Raw genomic sequence first — 15,426 nt, forward strand, 5'->3', positions numbered from 1 at the left:
GGATGGTAGTCAAATGTCCAAGGACCACATACTACATGAGGCAAGATGAAGGGGAACTAAACTTGCAGAGGTCAAAAAGGAGCAAAGAGGATTACCTTGGCCTTGCATCTTCTTGCTTTCTGAATAAACTTTGATATTATAGGACAGGGTGAAAAGGCAAACAGAAGACCCAGAGGCTAACTGTGGACTATAGCGCCCCTTTGTGACTGTTCCTGCACAAGGATCAGGGTGAATTAACTGCTGCACTTGTTTATGTAAGAAGCAAAAAAGCTCACAGCAAGGTTGACAGTAGCGGCTAAAGATTTGATTCCCCACTGCATGACTGAAGGACCACTACTGGAGCAGAAGGAGAGAGAGGAGTTTGATTTGTCTGAGAAAACATTGGAAGTTCCCAGGATATGCTTTATATGCATTGCTATGAGAAAGCAATGGGAAGACATTGCCCATTTTCACACTCCCATGGCCTCCTAGCATAAAGGATATAAACAGGTTCCGCCTTGCTTGTTTATGTACCAGACGTCTGCAATGTTGTCCATCTGGATGGGGGACACACCCATGGGGAGAGTCACCTACAAAGCTTGTAATACTAGGACAACTGCTCTCATATCCAGGACACTGATGTAGAGACCGGCCTCCATGTGCAACCAAGAACCTTGGATAATCTTCCTTTTGAAATACCTACAACTCCCACCCCAAAATGGAAGCATCCATGTTTATTGTAGCCATGGGGGATTGTGCAGAAAAGGGATGACCTTCCAGTAGAGCTGTTGAGGTCAACCAACATCTAATGTGAGACCTACAAATGGGAGTCAGGTGAAGCTGAGCATGAAGAGGATGAGAAAACAGGGACCACTGCTCAGAAACGGTCCACTGAAGAACTCTCATGTAATACCTAGCTAGGGGAACCAATTTTATTGTTGAAGCCATCATCCCTAGTAGTTGCAGAATAAATCTTGTGGGGGATACTGGAGAACTTGAAAAACTACCTGACACAGAGATACAATCCTGCACTCTGGAAATGTTCATATTCAGGTGGCATCCAATGAAATGAATCTGTTGTGTAGGTGAGTTATGTGTCTCGTAATTAGTGTTGTGTTGTGGTGGTAGAATGCGTTTCTGCCTTGGAGGGCTCTGCTGCTTGCGTAGATTTTTATTGAGAGCCTCTGCAAAGGTAGGTGTGTGGTTTGCCTTTTCATGTGAAGCCAGTGCTGATGTGTGTTCCTAAGGGCTGTGTGTTCCATGTGGTGTGGTGCAAGTGCTGACCTTCTCCTCTTGACCAGCTATTCCGGTCTTGACTGGAGAGTACGTGGCTTCCAATTTGGATATACAAGTGCATCTCTCACAAGTCTGAGTACTGGAAGGTAAGAGGAGAGGGTTGTCGATGTACATGAGGCAGTTGCTACATTGCCTCAGGATGCCCAAGTTCACCAGGTTAATAGGAGAAAGCACAGGGAACTGACCTTTAGGCATCCTTGTTGGGGGAGCATTGATAAGTACTAGAGCTGCTTCCTTGTAGAACTTTTAGTGCTGGTAGCATTTGTGTGCTACAATAATTGCAACAAGAAGTCTGTTAAAGTGCTAGACTAATAAGCTAGTACAAGTGCAGGAGAGGAGAGTACTAGTAGATCTAAGGGAAAAATTGAAGAGCAGGCTTTGGCACTGCTCAGAAGCTTTCAAACAGTCCTGGATACAGCAAGTCTATGCCTGGACTTGACTAGTTACAGGAAATGGGGGGAAACAAGAGCAAATGCAGGCTTTTAAACCGGAAAGTTGAGAGAGATGAAAAAACTGCCCAAACGGTCAATAAACTACAATTTCGGGGCCAGGAACCACTCCTCTGGTGGTAGATAGGCTACTTAGTACTTACCACTCCCACTTATAAGCTAGAAGGCTTCCCTCCAACACAGAAAGGCTTGTGGGGGGGGGGGGCTCAGGAGCTTACAAACAGTCCCGGATACAGCAAATCTGTATCTGGACTATAGTTACAGGAAAGGGGGGGAAACAAGTGCAAATGCGGACTTTTAAATCAGAAAGTTGAGAGAGATGGAAAAACTGCCCAAATGTCCAATAATTAGAAGTTATGTACATACCATAACGTTCCATGTTAGTTGTCTTCTCTCGCCTTCTTTCTTGCTGGATGGGTTCGGAGCCGATCCTCGGCTCCGACTCGGCAGTTGCTAAGCTCGAGAACTCATTTTACCAGCTCGAGGCAACCCTATATCCCATGATGCAAGGCGTGACTACCTCAGATCTCGTTTGGTAGTTAGAAGAAAACCCTGCCAAAAACACTTCTTCCCCAGGAAGAAGAATACTAACTGTAGGAGAAACTAGGCAAATAGCCACTAACAATATGACTCTTCCTACTGAGAACTCTTGGAAGAGTGACAACACCCCCAACAAAGAGAAGGTACAACCTCAAGATCCATCCAGGCCAGGGGGAAGGAGGGAGGGACGCAAGAAAGAAGGCGAGAGAAGACAACTAACATGGAACGTTATGGTATGTCCATAACTTCTAAATGTTAAGTTGTCAAACTCACCTTCATTCTTGCTGGATGGGACCGCGTCCCTAGCACCTCTATCCTGGGTGGCTCAATGGAACAGACTCTTGAGAACTGTGGAACCAAACCTAGCCCTGTCCCTGGATGCCAAGTCCAATTTGTAATGAGAGACAAAGGTGTGAGGAGTGGCCCAAGCGGCTGCTGCACAAATGGTGTCAATAGGTAGCCTATCCTGAAAAGCTGTGGATGTGGACAGGCTCCTGGTAGAATGCGCTTTTGGTTTTGAGGATAGTTGCTTGCCTCTAAGATGATAAACATAAGAAATAATAGAAGACAGCCATCTGGATAAGGTCACTTTAGAGACTGGGAGACCTTTTCTGTTCTCTGCATAAGAAAGGAATAGTTGATCAGATTTTCTGAATTGTTTAGTTCTGTCCAAATAATATCTGAGCTGACGATGGACATCTAAGCAATGGAGTTTTTGTTCAGCTTTGTCTGAATAATTAGGGAAAAAAACTGGCAAATCAATAGATTGGTTAAGATTTGTCTGGGAAGCAACTTTGGGCAAAAAGGATGGATTAGTTCTTAAAGATACCCTATCTTTGTGAAAAATCAAGTAAGGGGAACGGACACAGAGGGCCTGAAGTTCAGACACCCTTCTAGCTGAAGTAACAGCAACCAAGAAAATTATTTTCCAGGAAAGAAACTTTAAGGAGCATGTAGCATGCAGAAGGGGGGTAGAATCAAGGATGCCAGCATTAAATTTAAATCCCATTGCATAGGAGGATCTCTGATTGGAGGTTTCAGGAGAAAAATACCTCTCAGAAAAGCTTTGCAAAGCTTGTGGGACATTATGCTTTGATCAGCCAAACCAACGTGAAAATTAGAGATTGCTGCCAATTGGACTTTAACTGTAGAAGAAGAAGATCCTGATTGAAAGATCTCTGCTAAGAAGTCCAAAACTGAATGCAGTGGAGCAGTAAAGGGATCTATGTGTTTAGACTTCGCCCAGAAAGAAAAACGTTTCCACTTACTAGCATAAATCTTTCTGGTGGAAGACTTTAGAGAAGCTACTATGATGTCCCTAACGGGGTTAGAGATCATAGGAAGCCTGGCTAAGGAAGGAAGTGGAGCAACCAAGCAGTGAGGTTGAGAGAGTGAATGGCCCGGTGAGGATGACCCGACTGGTGGGTCAGAAGATCTGGAACTGGGTCCAGATGCCAAGGCTGGGCCAGAAGATGACGATGCAGGGATGGAAACCAAATTTGTTGAGGCCAGTAAGGGGCAATGAGGATCAACTTGGCTCTCAATACGGTAGCTTTCTGAATAACTTGTGGTATCAGTGGAAATGGAGGAAAAGCATACAGAAGTCCCCGGGGCCAGTCCTGGGTTAGAGAGTCTCTCGGGGAATGGCCTGGTAGAGGAAAGAGGGTGAAGAAGTCCAGGCATTTGCTGTTTTGGGGTGTAGCAAAAAGGTCGCAGGAAGGGAAACCCCACTTCTGAAAAATCTCATCCACTACCGATTGTTTGAGAGACCACTCGTGTGGCATGAGAATAGCTCTGCTCAGCCTGTCCGCTAAGAGGTTGGATCTCCCGGGGATATGCGTTGCTATCAGAAACCGATGAGAGGAGATCGCCCATTGCCAAAGTCTGAGAGCTTCTCGACACAGTGGGTAGGACCTGGTCCCACCCTGCTTGTTGATATACCAGACTACAGACATGTTGTCCGTCTGAACTGCAATAGTCCCTAAGGGAAGAAAGTCGTTGAGGGCTTGCAACGTTAAAAGCACTGCTCTCATCTCTAGGACATTTATGTGCAGATGGTATTCTATGGGTTGCCAAGTCCCATGGACCATCCTGCCCTGATAATGCCCCCCCACCCGATCAGAGAGGCATCCGTAGTGACTGTGGCAACTGGAACTGGGGGAAGAAAAGGTCGGCCCTGATGGAGCAGAGGAAAAGACATCCACCAGGTTAGATGACTCTTGCACGGCTGCGTTACAAAAATCTCGTGACTCATGGGGAGTTGTTGGAAAGACCATTGAGCGAACAACATCCACTGCAGAAGACGCATGTGGAAGCGGGCCAATGGCAGAAGAACAATGGCCTCAGCCATAAGACCCAGAACCTTCAGGACAAATTTGGCTCTGATCTTCCTGCTGAGTAATATGATCCGAACATACTTCTGAATGTCCAGAATTCTTCGTTCTGTTAGTCTGGATGACATGCTGACAGTGTTTAATTCTGCGCCTATAAAGGTAATAGATTGGCAAGGCGACAGAGAAGATTTTTCGAAATTTATTGAGATCCCCAACTGTTTGCAGGTTTGCAGAGTGTGGTCTCTGGCCTTGAGAAGTTGATGCCTGGTGGTGGCGGAGACTTCACACACTTACACACACAGACACGCACACAGACACGCACACAGACACGCACACAGACACGCACACAGACACGCACACACAGACACGCACACACAGACACGCACACACAGACACGCACACACAGACACGCACACACAGACACGCACACACAGACACACACAGACACACACACACAGACACACACACACAGACACACACACACAGACACACACAGACACAGACACACACAGACACAGACACACACAGACACAGACACACACAGACACAGACACACACACACACAGACACACACACACACACACACACACACAGACACACACACACACAGACACACACACACAGACACACACAGACACACACTCTTTCACAAAAATGATGAAAGCTCTGATTTACAACAATGTTACAAAGATAGAACATGAATTAAATACGTATCCACTAATGAAAGCTAAAAAATAATCTAATAAAAGGGAAGTAGCAGAATGACTAGTGATTCTCAGCAGCAAGTCGTCCTGAGTCGCATGCCAGTCAGAATATGTTACACACTGAGTACATGCCAGATCACACCAGTGCATGCTGGCACAAGGGACCAGCAATGGCTTGGATGAAAGGAGTAAACTAAACAAAAATGGTTAGACCTCATGCTTCATATGGCTAGAAAGCAATTACTGAATACTGCCAAAAAAGACCTTCCTGACGTTAGATGTAGGAAGTCTCAGGTCTGTTGTTATAGCTTTCCTTAACATAATACTAAGCGACAATCACCATAGATGTTCACACTTTCAGTATTTATTTGAAGAACTAAGATTCAAAGAAAACTTTACTGTCATTTAGGAAACACAAGTGCAACCTAAATGAAATTTCAGGTATCAGCTCATCAGAATACAGAGGCAATTTAAGTATAAAAACAGTAAGATATGATGCATACACAGCTATTCTAATGAGACTGATTCACACAAAAAGTACTCCTTATAACCTACTTCTAGTCAGGTAAAACTACCCATGTATATAAACCTAAACATATGAATAAGCAATACTGTACATACAGAGAGAAGAATAGGCAGATCGTTAATATTGGACATGAGCAATTACTGCAGTTGCACTTTTAAGAGAAAGCTATTGCACTTCTGTAAGAATATATTAACTATAGTGATTTAAATAATGTATCACTTTCAGTAAAATATTAATAGTGAGATCACGCTTGGAGGTAGGAGACGTCCATGTTGATGTAAGGGTTTATGAGCCCTATTACTGCTGGATAGAAGCTGTTCAAGAACCTGGAGGTCCTACAGTGGATGCTGTGGTACCTCTTGCCAAATAAAAGTCTAGCAAACCAGCCAAATGCTGGATGTGATGTGTCAGCAAGTATTTTGTTCATAGGTTCATAGGTTCATAGGTTCATACTAGGCTATCTGCCCGAGGGCATTTACAAGCCTAGCCCATCGTTTTGTGGCTTACGCTACCCCTTTAGTATGGGGAACTATACCCATTATTTTGCTGTGCCTCTGTCGAGCAGTGACACTGAGGTAATCCCTGGGGTATATCTGCGATCTCCCATCCATTGGTCAAGATTTCTCTTGAACAAGGCCAGCGAGGTGCTCTGCCTCACATGTACCGGGATTTTGTTCCACAGCATAGGGAGTCTTGTATGCCCTCTTTACGCTTTTTGTTGTAAAAAGTTCTTGTATGGTTGGAAGATTTGTGCCCATTATCTTCTCTGCAATCCTCACCACTCTTTGAAGCTTCTTTCTTTCTGCCGTAGTACTGTTTGCATATCACATAGTAAAGTTGCAGGTGAGAATACTTTCAGTAGCTCCTTTATAGAAAGTGGATAGAGCATTCAGAGGAAGCTTTGCTCTTTTGAGCCTTCTCATGAAGTGCAGGCATTGGTGAGCTTTTTTAATTATCTGTTTACAGACCAAGAGAGGTCTTCTGAGATGTGTACCCCAGGAATTTTGTAGACTGAACTCTCTCTACCACCTCACCATTGATCTCAAGTGGCAAGTGAATGGTTGGCCTTTTTCTGACGTCAATGATATTTTATTTAGTTTTGTTGACCTTCAGATACAAGCTGTTATTTTCGCACCATTTGATCAGAGAGCTGACTTCATTCCTGAATGCCAGGTCATCATCCCTTATGAGAACTACTACAGCTCTGCAAATTTGATAACGTGGTTATTGGGAAATTTCGCACATCAGTCGTTAGTAAGGATGGTGAACAGTAGAGTACTAAGTACACACCCATGAGGTACACAAGTGTTGAGTGTAATAATACTTGAAGTGTTACCAGCACATGTCTTCTGTGGTCTTCCAATCAAAAAGTGAATGATCCGGTTGCAGAGGCTCTTGTTGATGACAAGATTAATTTGCCTATGAGTTGCATCAGAACGAAAGTTGGCTTCTCACTTCTCCAGGGTTAAGTTTGAGCACTGTCTCATTCTAACCAGTGGCAGCTTTGAAGCCACCAGGTTGTTCTCCTCAAATCTGCCACAGAATGAGTTCAACCTTTCCAGAAATTCTGTGCTTTCATCACACTAAACTGGCTTGGTCTTGTAGTCAAGTTAGCTGCTAAATGCCTTGCTAGAAGCTCTTGGTATCCCTCATGTCCTCGAAACAACTTTGTACCTTTCTTCCATACTACCTCTTGGCTTCTTTGATGTCCCTTTTTAGGTTAGCCCTTGCTTCACTTAGACCCACCTTGTCCTTGGCCCTGAATCCCTCATTCTTTGCCCTCAAAAGCTCATACACTCTGCTTGTTAGCCAAGGTTTTTTATTGGCTCTGATTGGAATCTTCTTGGTTGTAGATACATTCTCCACACATTCTGAAATATATGCCATTTAGTGTCTGTGTATTCATATGCTGATTGAAAGTGGCTGTGTCTCTGAAATATATGCCACTGTAGTGTCTGCGTATTCGTTTATATTCACATGCTGATTGAAAGTGGCTGCTTCTCTGAAGACGTCCCAGCAGGTATTATGAAAACAGTCCTCTAGACTTTCCATTGCCCCCTTCATTCCAGACCCTGATCAGTTTCTCAGTTTTTCTCTGATCAGCAGAGATTTGTAAGCAGGTATTAATCTTACTGAAATATGATCACAGCTACCCAAGTCTGGCTGCTGCACTGCTTTGTTTGCACCCTTTATGTTGGTGTAAACCTTGTCACGATAAAACACACCATCTTTTAAATTATTTTCTTACCTTTTCATTGATGTTTGTCCTTTGTTTTGGTTCCTATTAACAGCAGGCCTTCCCAGAGCACTACGATTCCATGTGTTAAACAAGTACAAAGTGACACCATGGTTCATACTGATCAATCAGTCAGTGCATACCAAATAAGCATGTGTAAGGAAAACTGAAACCATACAATTCCTGTACTGACCTGGAAGTGTCTCGCGTGTGTGTCTCATTCTTTGATTCACTTTTTGGCATCTTTTCTCTCTTTGAAGGTTTTTCATCTCTCTCTTCTCTTTCATCACCTGAATCACTGATTTCAAAAAATATACAAAAGAAAATGTAATTAATATAACAGCTCTAAGGTATAGAATTAACTCTGAACAGTCTGGGTACTGTATAGGTGTAGAACAGACGAAAACATAACTTTCAGATTATGTAATTCTGGAACTACCATTATTTTATCCTTCCATTCTCTGATCACTCACCTTAAGTCCATGGTCTAGATTTCCAGGCTTTTCACATAATCCACTAAAACAGAAAGTACAGCAACAGCCAGACATCAAGAAACAGAGACACGAATAAACAAAAATGCACAAGCAAAAGTTAATGAAGAAAAACATATCATACTGTTATTAATGAAGTTTAAGCATAAACAGGATGAAGCATGGATTTAGCGAAATCGCTAACACTGCTCAATCACAGCCTTCATACAGATTTTGTACCAAGCAAATGGAGAACAACTAGAGTCATTTCCCTGCATAAGGGAGGACCTTTCACAGTCCCAGGCAATTACAGACCCACAAGTCTAACCAGCCTCATTTTCAAAGCCATGGAAAGACTTATGAAATTAATCAATCAGAAAATAGGGAACCTCCAGACACTAGACCTGCCTCAGTTTGAATTTATCATGGGCAGGTCATTCTTACTCAACCTAGTGGATTTTTTTGAAAAGGTCATCAAAGCAATGGACGAAGATAAAATGGTACACACTGCCTATCCTTGACCTGGCCACAGCTTCTGACAATTCCTCACTCAGGCATAGTAGAAAAGCTAAATACACTGTGAATAAAACCCCTGTGTCACCCTCTGACCCTCTGGACTGCCAACTGGCTCACAGACAGGATGCAGATAAATTAAAATAGGGGAAATTACCTCTACAAAGAGACCAGTCACAAGTGGAGTCCTTCAGGGTTCTGTGCCGAGACTTTTCTAATCCATTACTGATTGATTTAATTTATATCAGCATGTCAAATGGCATCAGAAATACTTGATCTAGGGATCTAAACCTTTTCTGCAACATCAACAGAATGGTTTGAAGTGAAAGGAATATCTCGCAGAGGATACCGCTGCTGTGGAACAGACTCCGCCCCCATCCACATAAAACAAAATTCATCCCTGTCCATATTCACGCACAACTTAGATCTATGGATGGGAAACTGAAAATTTATCCAAGAACTGCCCCCACACTACTAATGGACACAGGCAGCTCCTAAATGCTTTATCCCATGCATGGGTCCCCTCAAATTATCTATGGTATGATCCCAGTTAGTTCTATATTACCCCTAATGAGAATATCAACCACAGGAAAGGCAAACCAATCTAAAACCAAATGGGATAAGTTATTTCAAGCACAAAAAAGGGAAATTAGCTAGGCTTAAAAATGGCACACAACAGCATCTAACCTAGTACCTACCAATTACCCTATTAGCAGTCTGACCCTATTAGCAGTCCTTGGACCACCTAAAACTGATGACTGTTAGCCATCTCTGCTGGCATACACATTAAAGTTCAGACTACAACCCAGGTGACAGCATTTGATAAATGGTGTAGGCACCTGACAGACCTGGAAGGGAGGGAGAGAGGAAACAAAGGAAGTGCCTACCTGCCTCTTTTTTTTTGGGGGGGGGTGCATATTTAGGGCCATATATGTAGAGAATGACTTCCCAGAAGAAACCAGGGAAGCTGCCTGTGGTGTCTTGCTGTGAGTGGGTGGGGACAGTCCTGGCTTACATCACTTGCAGAGGGAAGGCACAGCCCAGCCATTGACACCCACTGCACATCTCACTTATGAAAGTGTAAACCGAGTGTCCAGGGGAAATGGGGAGAAAATGGGCAAGCTACTCCTCTAGACCCAAAGCTGTCCCTCACCCTATCATCTGACTTTTGTCAGAGGGGGGAACAAATTGGTTAATCAGTATTCCCAAGCAGGAACAAATAGGTCATAGGACTCTTAGTTAGCTGGGGGATGCCTGGCTTTTGTCCCCAAATGGAAAATAATGGGTTGAATGGGTGACTGCAGGGGAGCAATTGGGGAGATCCAGAGGAGAATTAAAAAAATATGACAGCTGCTTGGCTACAGTAACAAATGAGGAAATGCTGGTACTCTACAAAGAAATGTATTAGTTGCCATGCAGAGAAAGGTTATGTATGCATCAACAGATTTCTATGGCAATTTCATAACTCCAAAATGAGCTTAAGAGGTCCATTAATGTATTAGTAGTCTTGTCTATGTTATCATGTCATACACTTTTACAGCAGATGGTTTCTCAGAGACATAACGCCCACCTTAAAAACACTAAAATAGAGACTTAACTCAGTCCGTTTCCTTGCAAAATGTTCAGAATATGGAAATGCAAGTACCACAGATGTGCTGCATGTAAAAAGTTGTTCAAATATAGTTTGATATCAAGTGCATATGACTGTGCTTCTGATATCAAAACTACAGACCTAAACCTTCAACATTCTTTCCTTTTGCAAGTGCAGAGGGTCCTACCATGGATCGCTCCAGTTCTTTCCCATTCCAACATCTAAACTAAAATAGAGCCTGACAAAATATAAATATTTCCAACATATGCCTTTATGAATTTTATCATGTTTGCATTACTATAAACCAATGCTCCCTGTTAAGACATGCCCTTATAGAAAGCAAACTTTATCATCCCATCTGTTTGCTGAGTAAAAACACCCTTTGCTTACTTCAACTGCAAGTAAATGAAAATCCTTGAGTTGTCTCACTGCTATCAAGAATTCAGAGTCTCTCTTCCAAGATAGCTGCACATTCAATAGCAGGTTGATTGGAGCTTTTCCAGTATGAAAACTGAGAAATTGATAATAAAACACAGTAAAAAAATATAAATTTGGGTTAAATTCATTAATGGCTAGAAACCACACTGCCTGGATACCTACAAAAAAAAAAAGGAAACTTGGAGAAAGTAAGTGAAACTCATCTAGAAAATAAAACACTCTGGCTAAGTAACCTTACAGCCGTGCAGCAAAAAGCTGTTTAAGTTTCAGCTGTAACATAGAAGATAGTTTCCGGTAATTCAGAGAGAGAAAGAAAAGCAAATGCGCTGAGAGATGTTAAAATAAGTGAGACACTGGAGGAATATATCAAGTCAAATGGCAACAGACTAGAAAAAAAGAAGCTGATAAGTAGCTATTCAAATGAGCAGGTAAAACTGCAAAAATCAAAATATGAAATGAAGAAAAGACTGGATAAAACAAGGCTTCTCCAGAAGAGCAGTTTCGAAAACAGAGTTAGAAGACCGAGAGCACACAGAGAAAAACAGAGATTTTTTGATATACCAGAGAAACCGGAAGGAACAAAATGCATTAATTTTCTGAAAGCACAAATAAACAAATGGACTGCTGTTTCACAGCAAGATTTGTTAACTGAGATGGTATATCATGTGTATGCGCCCAAGCTGGCCATGAGAAAGCAGCCAAAGTCTACGTCAGCAAAGCTACAAGCAAGCCAGCAAAAGAGTAAGCCCTGATTAAAATAAAAACTGTGACAGAAGGGAAAAATAAAAACTATGACAAAAGAGAAAAATATTAAAAGCGGGAGAAACCAGAGCGTTTGTGGGATATGATTATACACTACCCACCAGGCAGAAGAGATACAAGTTTATCTTGGCAATGGGGATGTCAAGAGGAAGACATAAGATTCAAGTTGTTGTATCTAGCTGTCTTCAGAATATTTTTCCCAGATGTTCAAACACATATTTGGAAGCAGAACAGGCTAAGGAGGAAATAAAAGTTTAATCAATAAAGAGTGGGGTAACAATCAGGAGGAGGTGTCTCTCTTCTGACAACAACAAATCCCATAAAGAGATTTCTCCAGTGAAAATTTTTCAATAGTCTGAAGGAAGATGCTTACTTGACAGAAAAAGTCCTAGGAGCTGACTAGAAGAATCAGGAGCATCCCACAACTGAACCAAAGATTGGTAAGAGGAAGTCAAAATGATCAGAAAGTCTAGCAAAAACATGAAAACAGTGAATAAACAAGACAATAGGAAAGCTTCAGTACGATCTGATGCAGTTTAGACATATGAACCACGACTGGCAAGAAGTGGCTGAAAAAAAGACAGGAAGTTTGGTGCCTGTGATAAAGTGATGATAGAGCTGTAAAGCACAAACCCCACCTTATGTCATTACTGTTTAGAAAGACACTGAAGTGAATGAACAAGTAACTAAGTATAACAGTTTTTGTACTTCTTAATCTGTATCTTTCGGCTTTTCCCGGTTAGGGGTCACCACAGCGGAACTCCGGTCCGCTAATAATTGGCAGTAGATTTTTACGTGTCGAGTTGCCAGCCCTGACGCACAACTTTCAATGAAGGTACGCCCATTCACGCATGTCTCCACACAGAAGACACTCTAGCTGAGAACAGAACAGGACAACGTCTTACTGTGAGGCGACAATGCTACCGTAGCACCACCACTGCAGTTTTTGTACTTCTTAATACTTGTATAAAATGTCAAGATGTAAACTGCATGTTCTACTGCAAAGCAGTTATGTATAGTTTGCAAACAGTGGTATTCTAAATGCAAGTTGGGAGAGTTTTGACAGTGACTGCTGTATATACTAGAAAATAAAGCATTTTTTTCTTAATTGTAGTCTATCCAGACTTTACACTACGATAAAATAAGAAAGGTTGGAAAAACGCAAGTTAAAGTTAATTTAATGATGTAATCTTGGAATTTTAAACAGGATTTAAATCATATTGGTCTTATCATATATAGAATTAAAAGATAATTTCCCCTGTTTGACAGAGGTGTATACATAGATGAACGTCCTTAGTTGACACTAAAGACTTTTTATAAGCAAACACACTTGAAAATCAGGAGAAAATGATGAAAAGCATAACAAATTGCAGTTCTTTTACTAGTTTAGAGAATGGCAAAGGTGTTACTAAAGTTGATAGATATGGAGCAATGTCTTTTTGGAAGGGAGGCAAACATTTGGTAACCGTAATAAAACAATCTCTAAAGGTAAAAACTATAACAGTATGCTTGTGTCAAAACTTTCTCAGAGGCGTTCTTTTTTAATTTTTTTTTAAACCAGACATTTTAAATCAGAATCTCCCCACCCTTCCCTTCTGTTCCCTGAAAGGTAAAGGGATAGGGGGACCTCTGCTCTGCTAGTGTACTCATTCAGATCAATCTATTACCTATGCAGGCCAGGCTTTTCATCCCATCATGCCATGCAGCAAGCTTCAGGATGTCCTCATTGCTTGGATCTGCATTTCCTTGGGTAGTGGAAATTTGAGAAATCTCACCTATTCCTCCAAATGCTTTTGACAGAGGATCATCTACACAAATCCCACCTTCACTAGAGTGATAGCAGTAGTCAATGCATCCCTCTCATGGACTTGTTCCATTCCCTCCTTCAAACCCATCATATTTCTGGGGCTATTTCAGTCACCTTTGGTAGTCTATCTTTATGAAGACTTAGCTGGATTATAACAGAAATGTTCCTACTGCATCATTTGATCTGTGGGAGGAATCCATCCCCAACAGTGGATTTACAACTGGTTCATCCTCTTACTTTCTACCTGTATTTTTTTTCTTGGGAGCTCCTGTGCATGATGCACCACTGTGTGTTAAAGCATTATAACAATGCACCGACTACAACAGATCACCCCCTCCCCCAACACAGCATGGGCACACTTCCTGCAAACCAAAGAAAAAAGAAACATCGTAAATTTGACAACTGCATTGCTTACAAATAATATAGATATATGTACTTGTTCAACGTAAAGGGAACAGTTGAGGCTGAATGGAGGGATATCCAAATAAAGGAGGACATCAGAAGGTTAACCAAGACCCAGCAAGAAGGATTCTGAAACATGTCAATTGATAAAGAATATATATTTTACAGCTAGTATTGGTGTCTATGACTGGGCTAAATCCCAGAGTGAATTTGCAAGGATGGAAGGAGCTGAACAGCGGCTAAAAGTCCAAAGGATCAGAAAACCAAATCTTGAAATGCAGATGTAAAGAAGGCATGACACCAACAGCCATACTTGAGACAATAATGCTTGGTGTAGTTCTGACACGAGGACTAAGTAACTAGGGCAAATGTGTCTGCAAAAGAAGCATTTTGCAAGAAACACTAGAAAAAGCTGTGCTTTTAATAGAGTGGCATTTGAAAGCACTATTTTCAAGGGGAAAGTGAGACATTAGTCAGCAAAAGACAATGTAAAAGGCAATACACTTGGAAAGAACTTGCTTTACTGTCAATCCTTCCTTCTCTGTGATAAAAGGCAGGAAAATACAGTTGTGCAAGAACTTACCACAACAGTGGATGAGCCGTTGCAGTATTCCAGACAGATGAGTTTTTACTGCCGACATTCGAATAGGTACCAAAGCCTAAAACTTCCCAATTAGCATATGCCCAACTTAAGACTTCAGCTTGCAAGTGTAGGGGTATATAAATGGATGTACAAGAGTAAATCTTCAGACTATCTTCAAACAAGCAGCCTGAAGACATCTGAGAAAAAAGTAGCTAGGAAGGGCATAGCAGGAAAAGACGAGGATCCTTTCAGTCCTAGGGCCTTGACAGACAGGGCACAATGAAATGGGAGAAAGGAAAATGGCGAGAAGGGGGGAAGGAGGGTAGGGAGGAATACTGCAACAGTGAAAAGTAGAACATCTGCTGTTATGATACAACTGTACTATGACCTGACAAATCACTGTTGCAGTATTCCAAACAAATGGGTGATTTACAAAGCCTGAGGGGAAAAGATGGGAGGATGGCTGAGAATGGTTAGAACTGTCTAAGAGGCCAGAAAAGCCTTACATGGTGAAGGCTGCCATAGACCTGAAAAAGGCATCACTTCCGTAGTGTTTAGTGAAAGTGTGCAAAGATGACCAGGCAGCAGCTTCCAGGATGGTTCTGGAATCTATCTCTTTGTAGAAAGCCCCAGAAGAGGCAACTACTCTAGTAGAGTGAGCCTTTAGGAAAGAGGGCAAGGATTTGCCATGGTAAGTGGAACAAAAGAAAATGGACTTAAAATACAGTCTGCAATAGCTTCTTTGGATACAGTATAGACTAAATTAGAGTCCATTAAGGAGACAAATAGTTGATCTG

At 42.0% G+C, this 15,426-nt stretch overlaps 1 protein-coding gene across 1 annotated transcript in view; it reads right to left on the reverse strand.

Annotated features, from left to right (window-relative positions):
• DNAJC16 (DnaJ heat shock protein family (Hsp40) member C16) overlaps positions 1 to 15,426 on the reverse strand; it is a 1,387,609-nt gene that overhangs the window by 92,608 nt on the left and 1,279,575 nt on the right. The window contains exon 14 of the mRNA XM_044061770.1: positions 8,257 to 8,361. Coding sequence (XP_043917705.1) covers positions 8,257 to 8,361 — 105 coding nt within the window. The remainder of the gene's footprint in view (positions 1 to 8,256; positions 8,362 to 15,426) is intronic.

Source organism: Protopterus annectens, chromosome 2.part0 (genome assembly GCF_019279795.1).
Source record: "Protopterus annectens isolate FY-2018-M chromosome 2.part0, PAN1.0, whole genome shotgun sequence".
Classification (NCBI taxonomy): Eukaryota; Metazoa; Chordata; order Ceratodontiformes; family Protopteridae; genus Protopterus; species Protopterus annectens.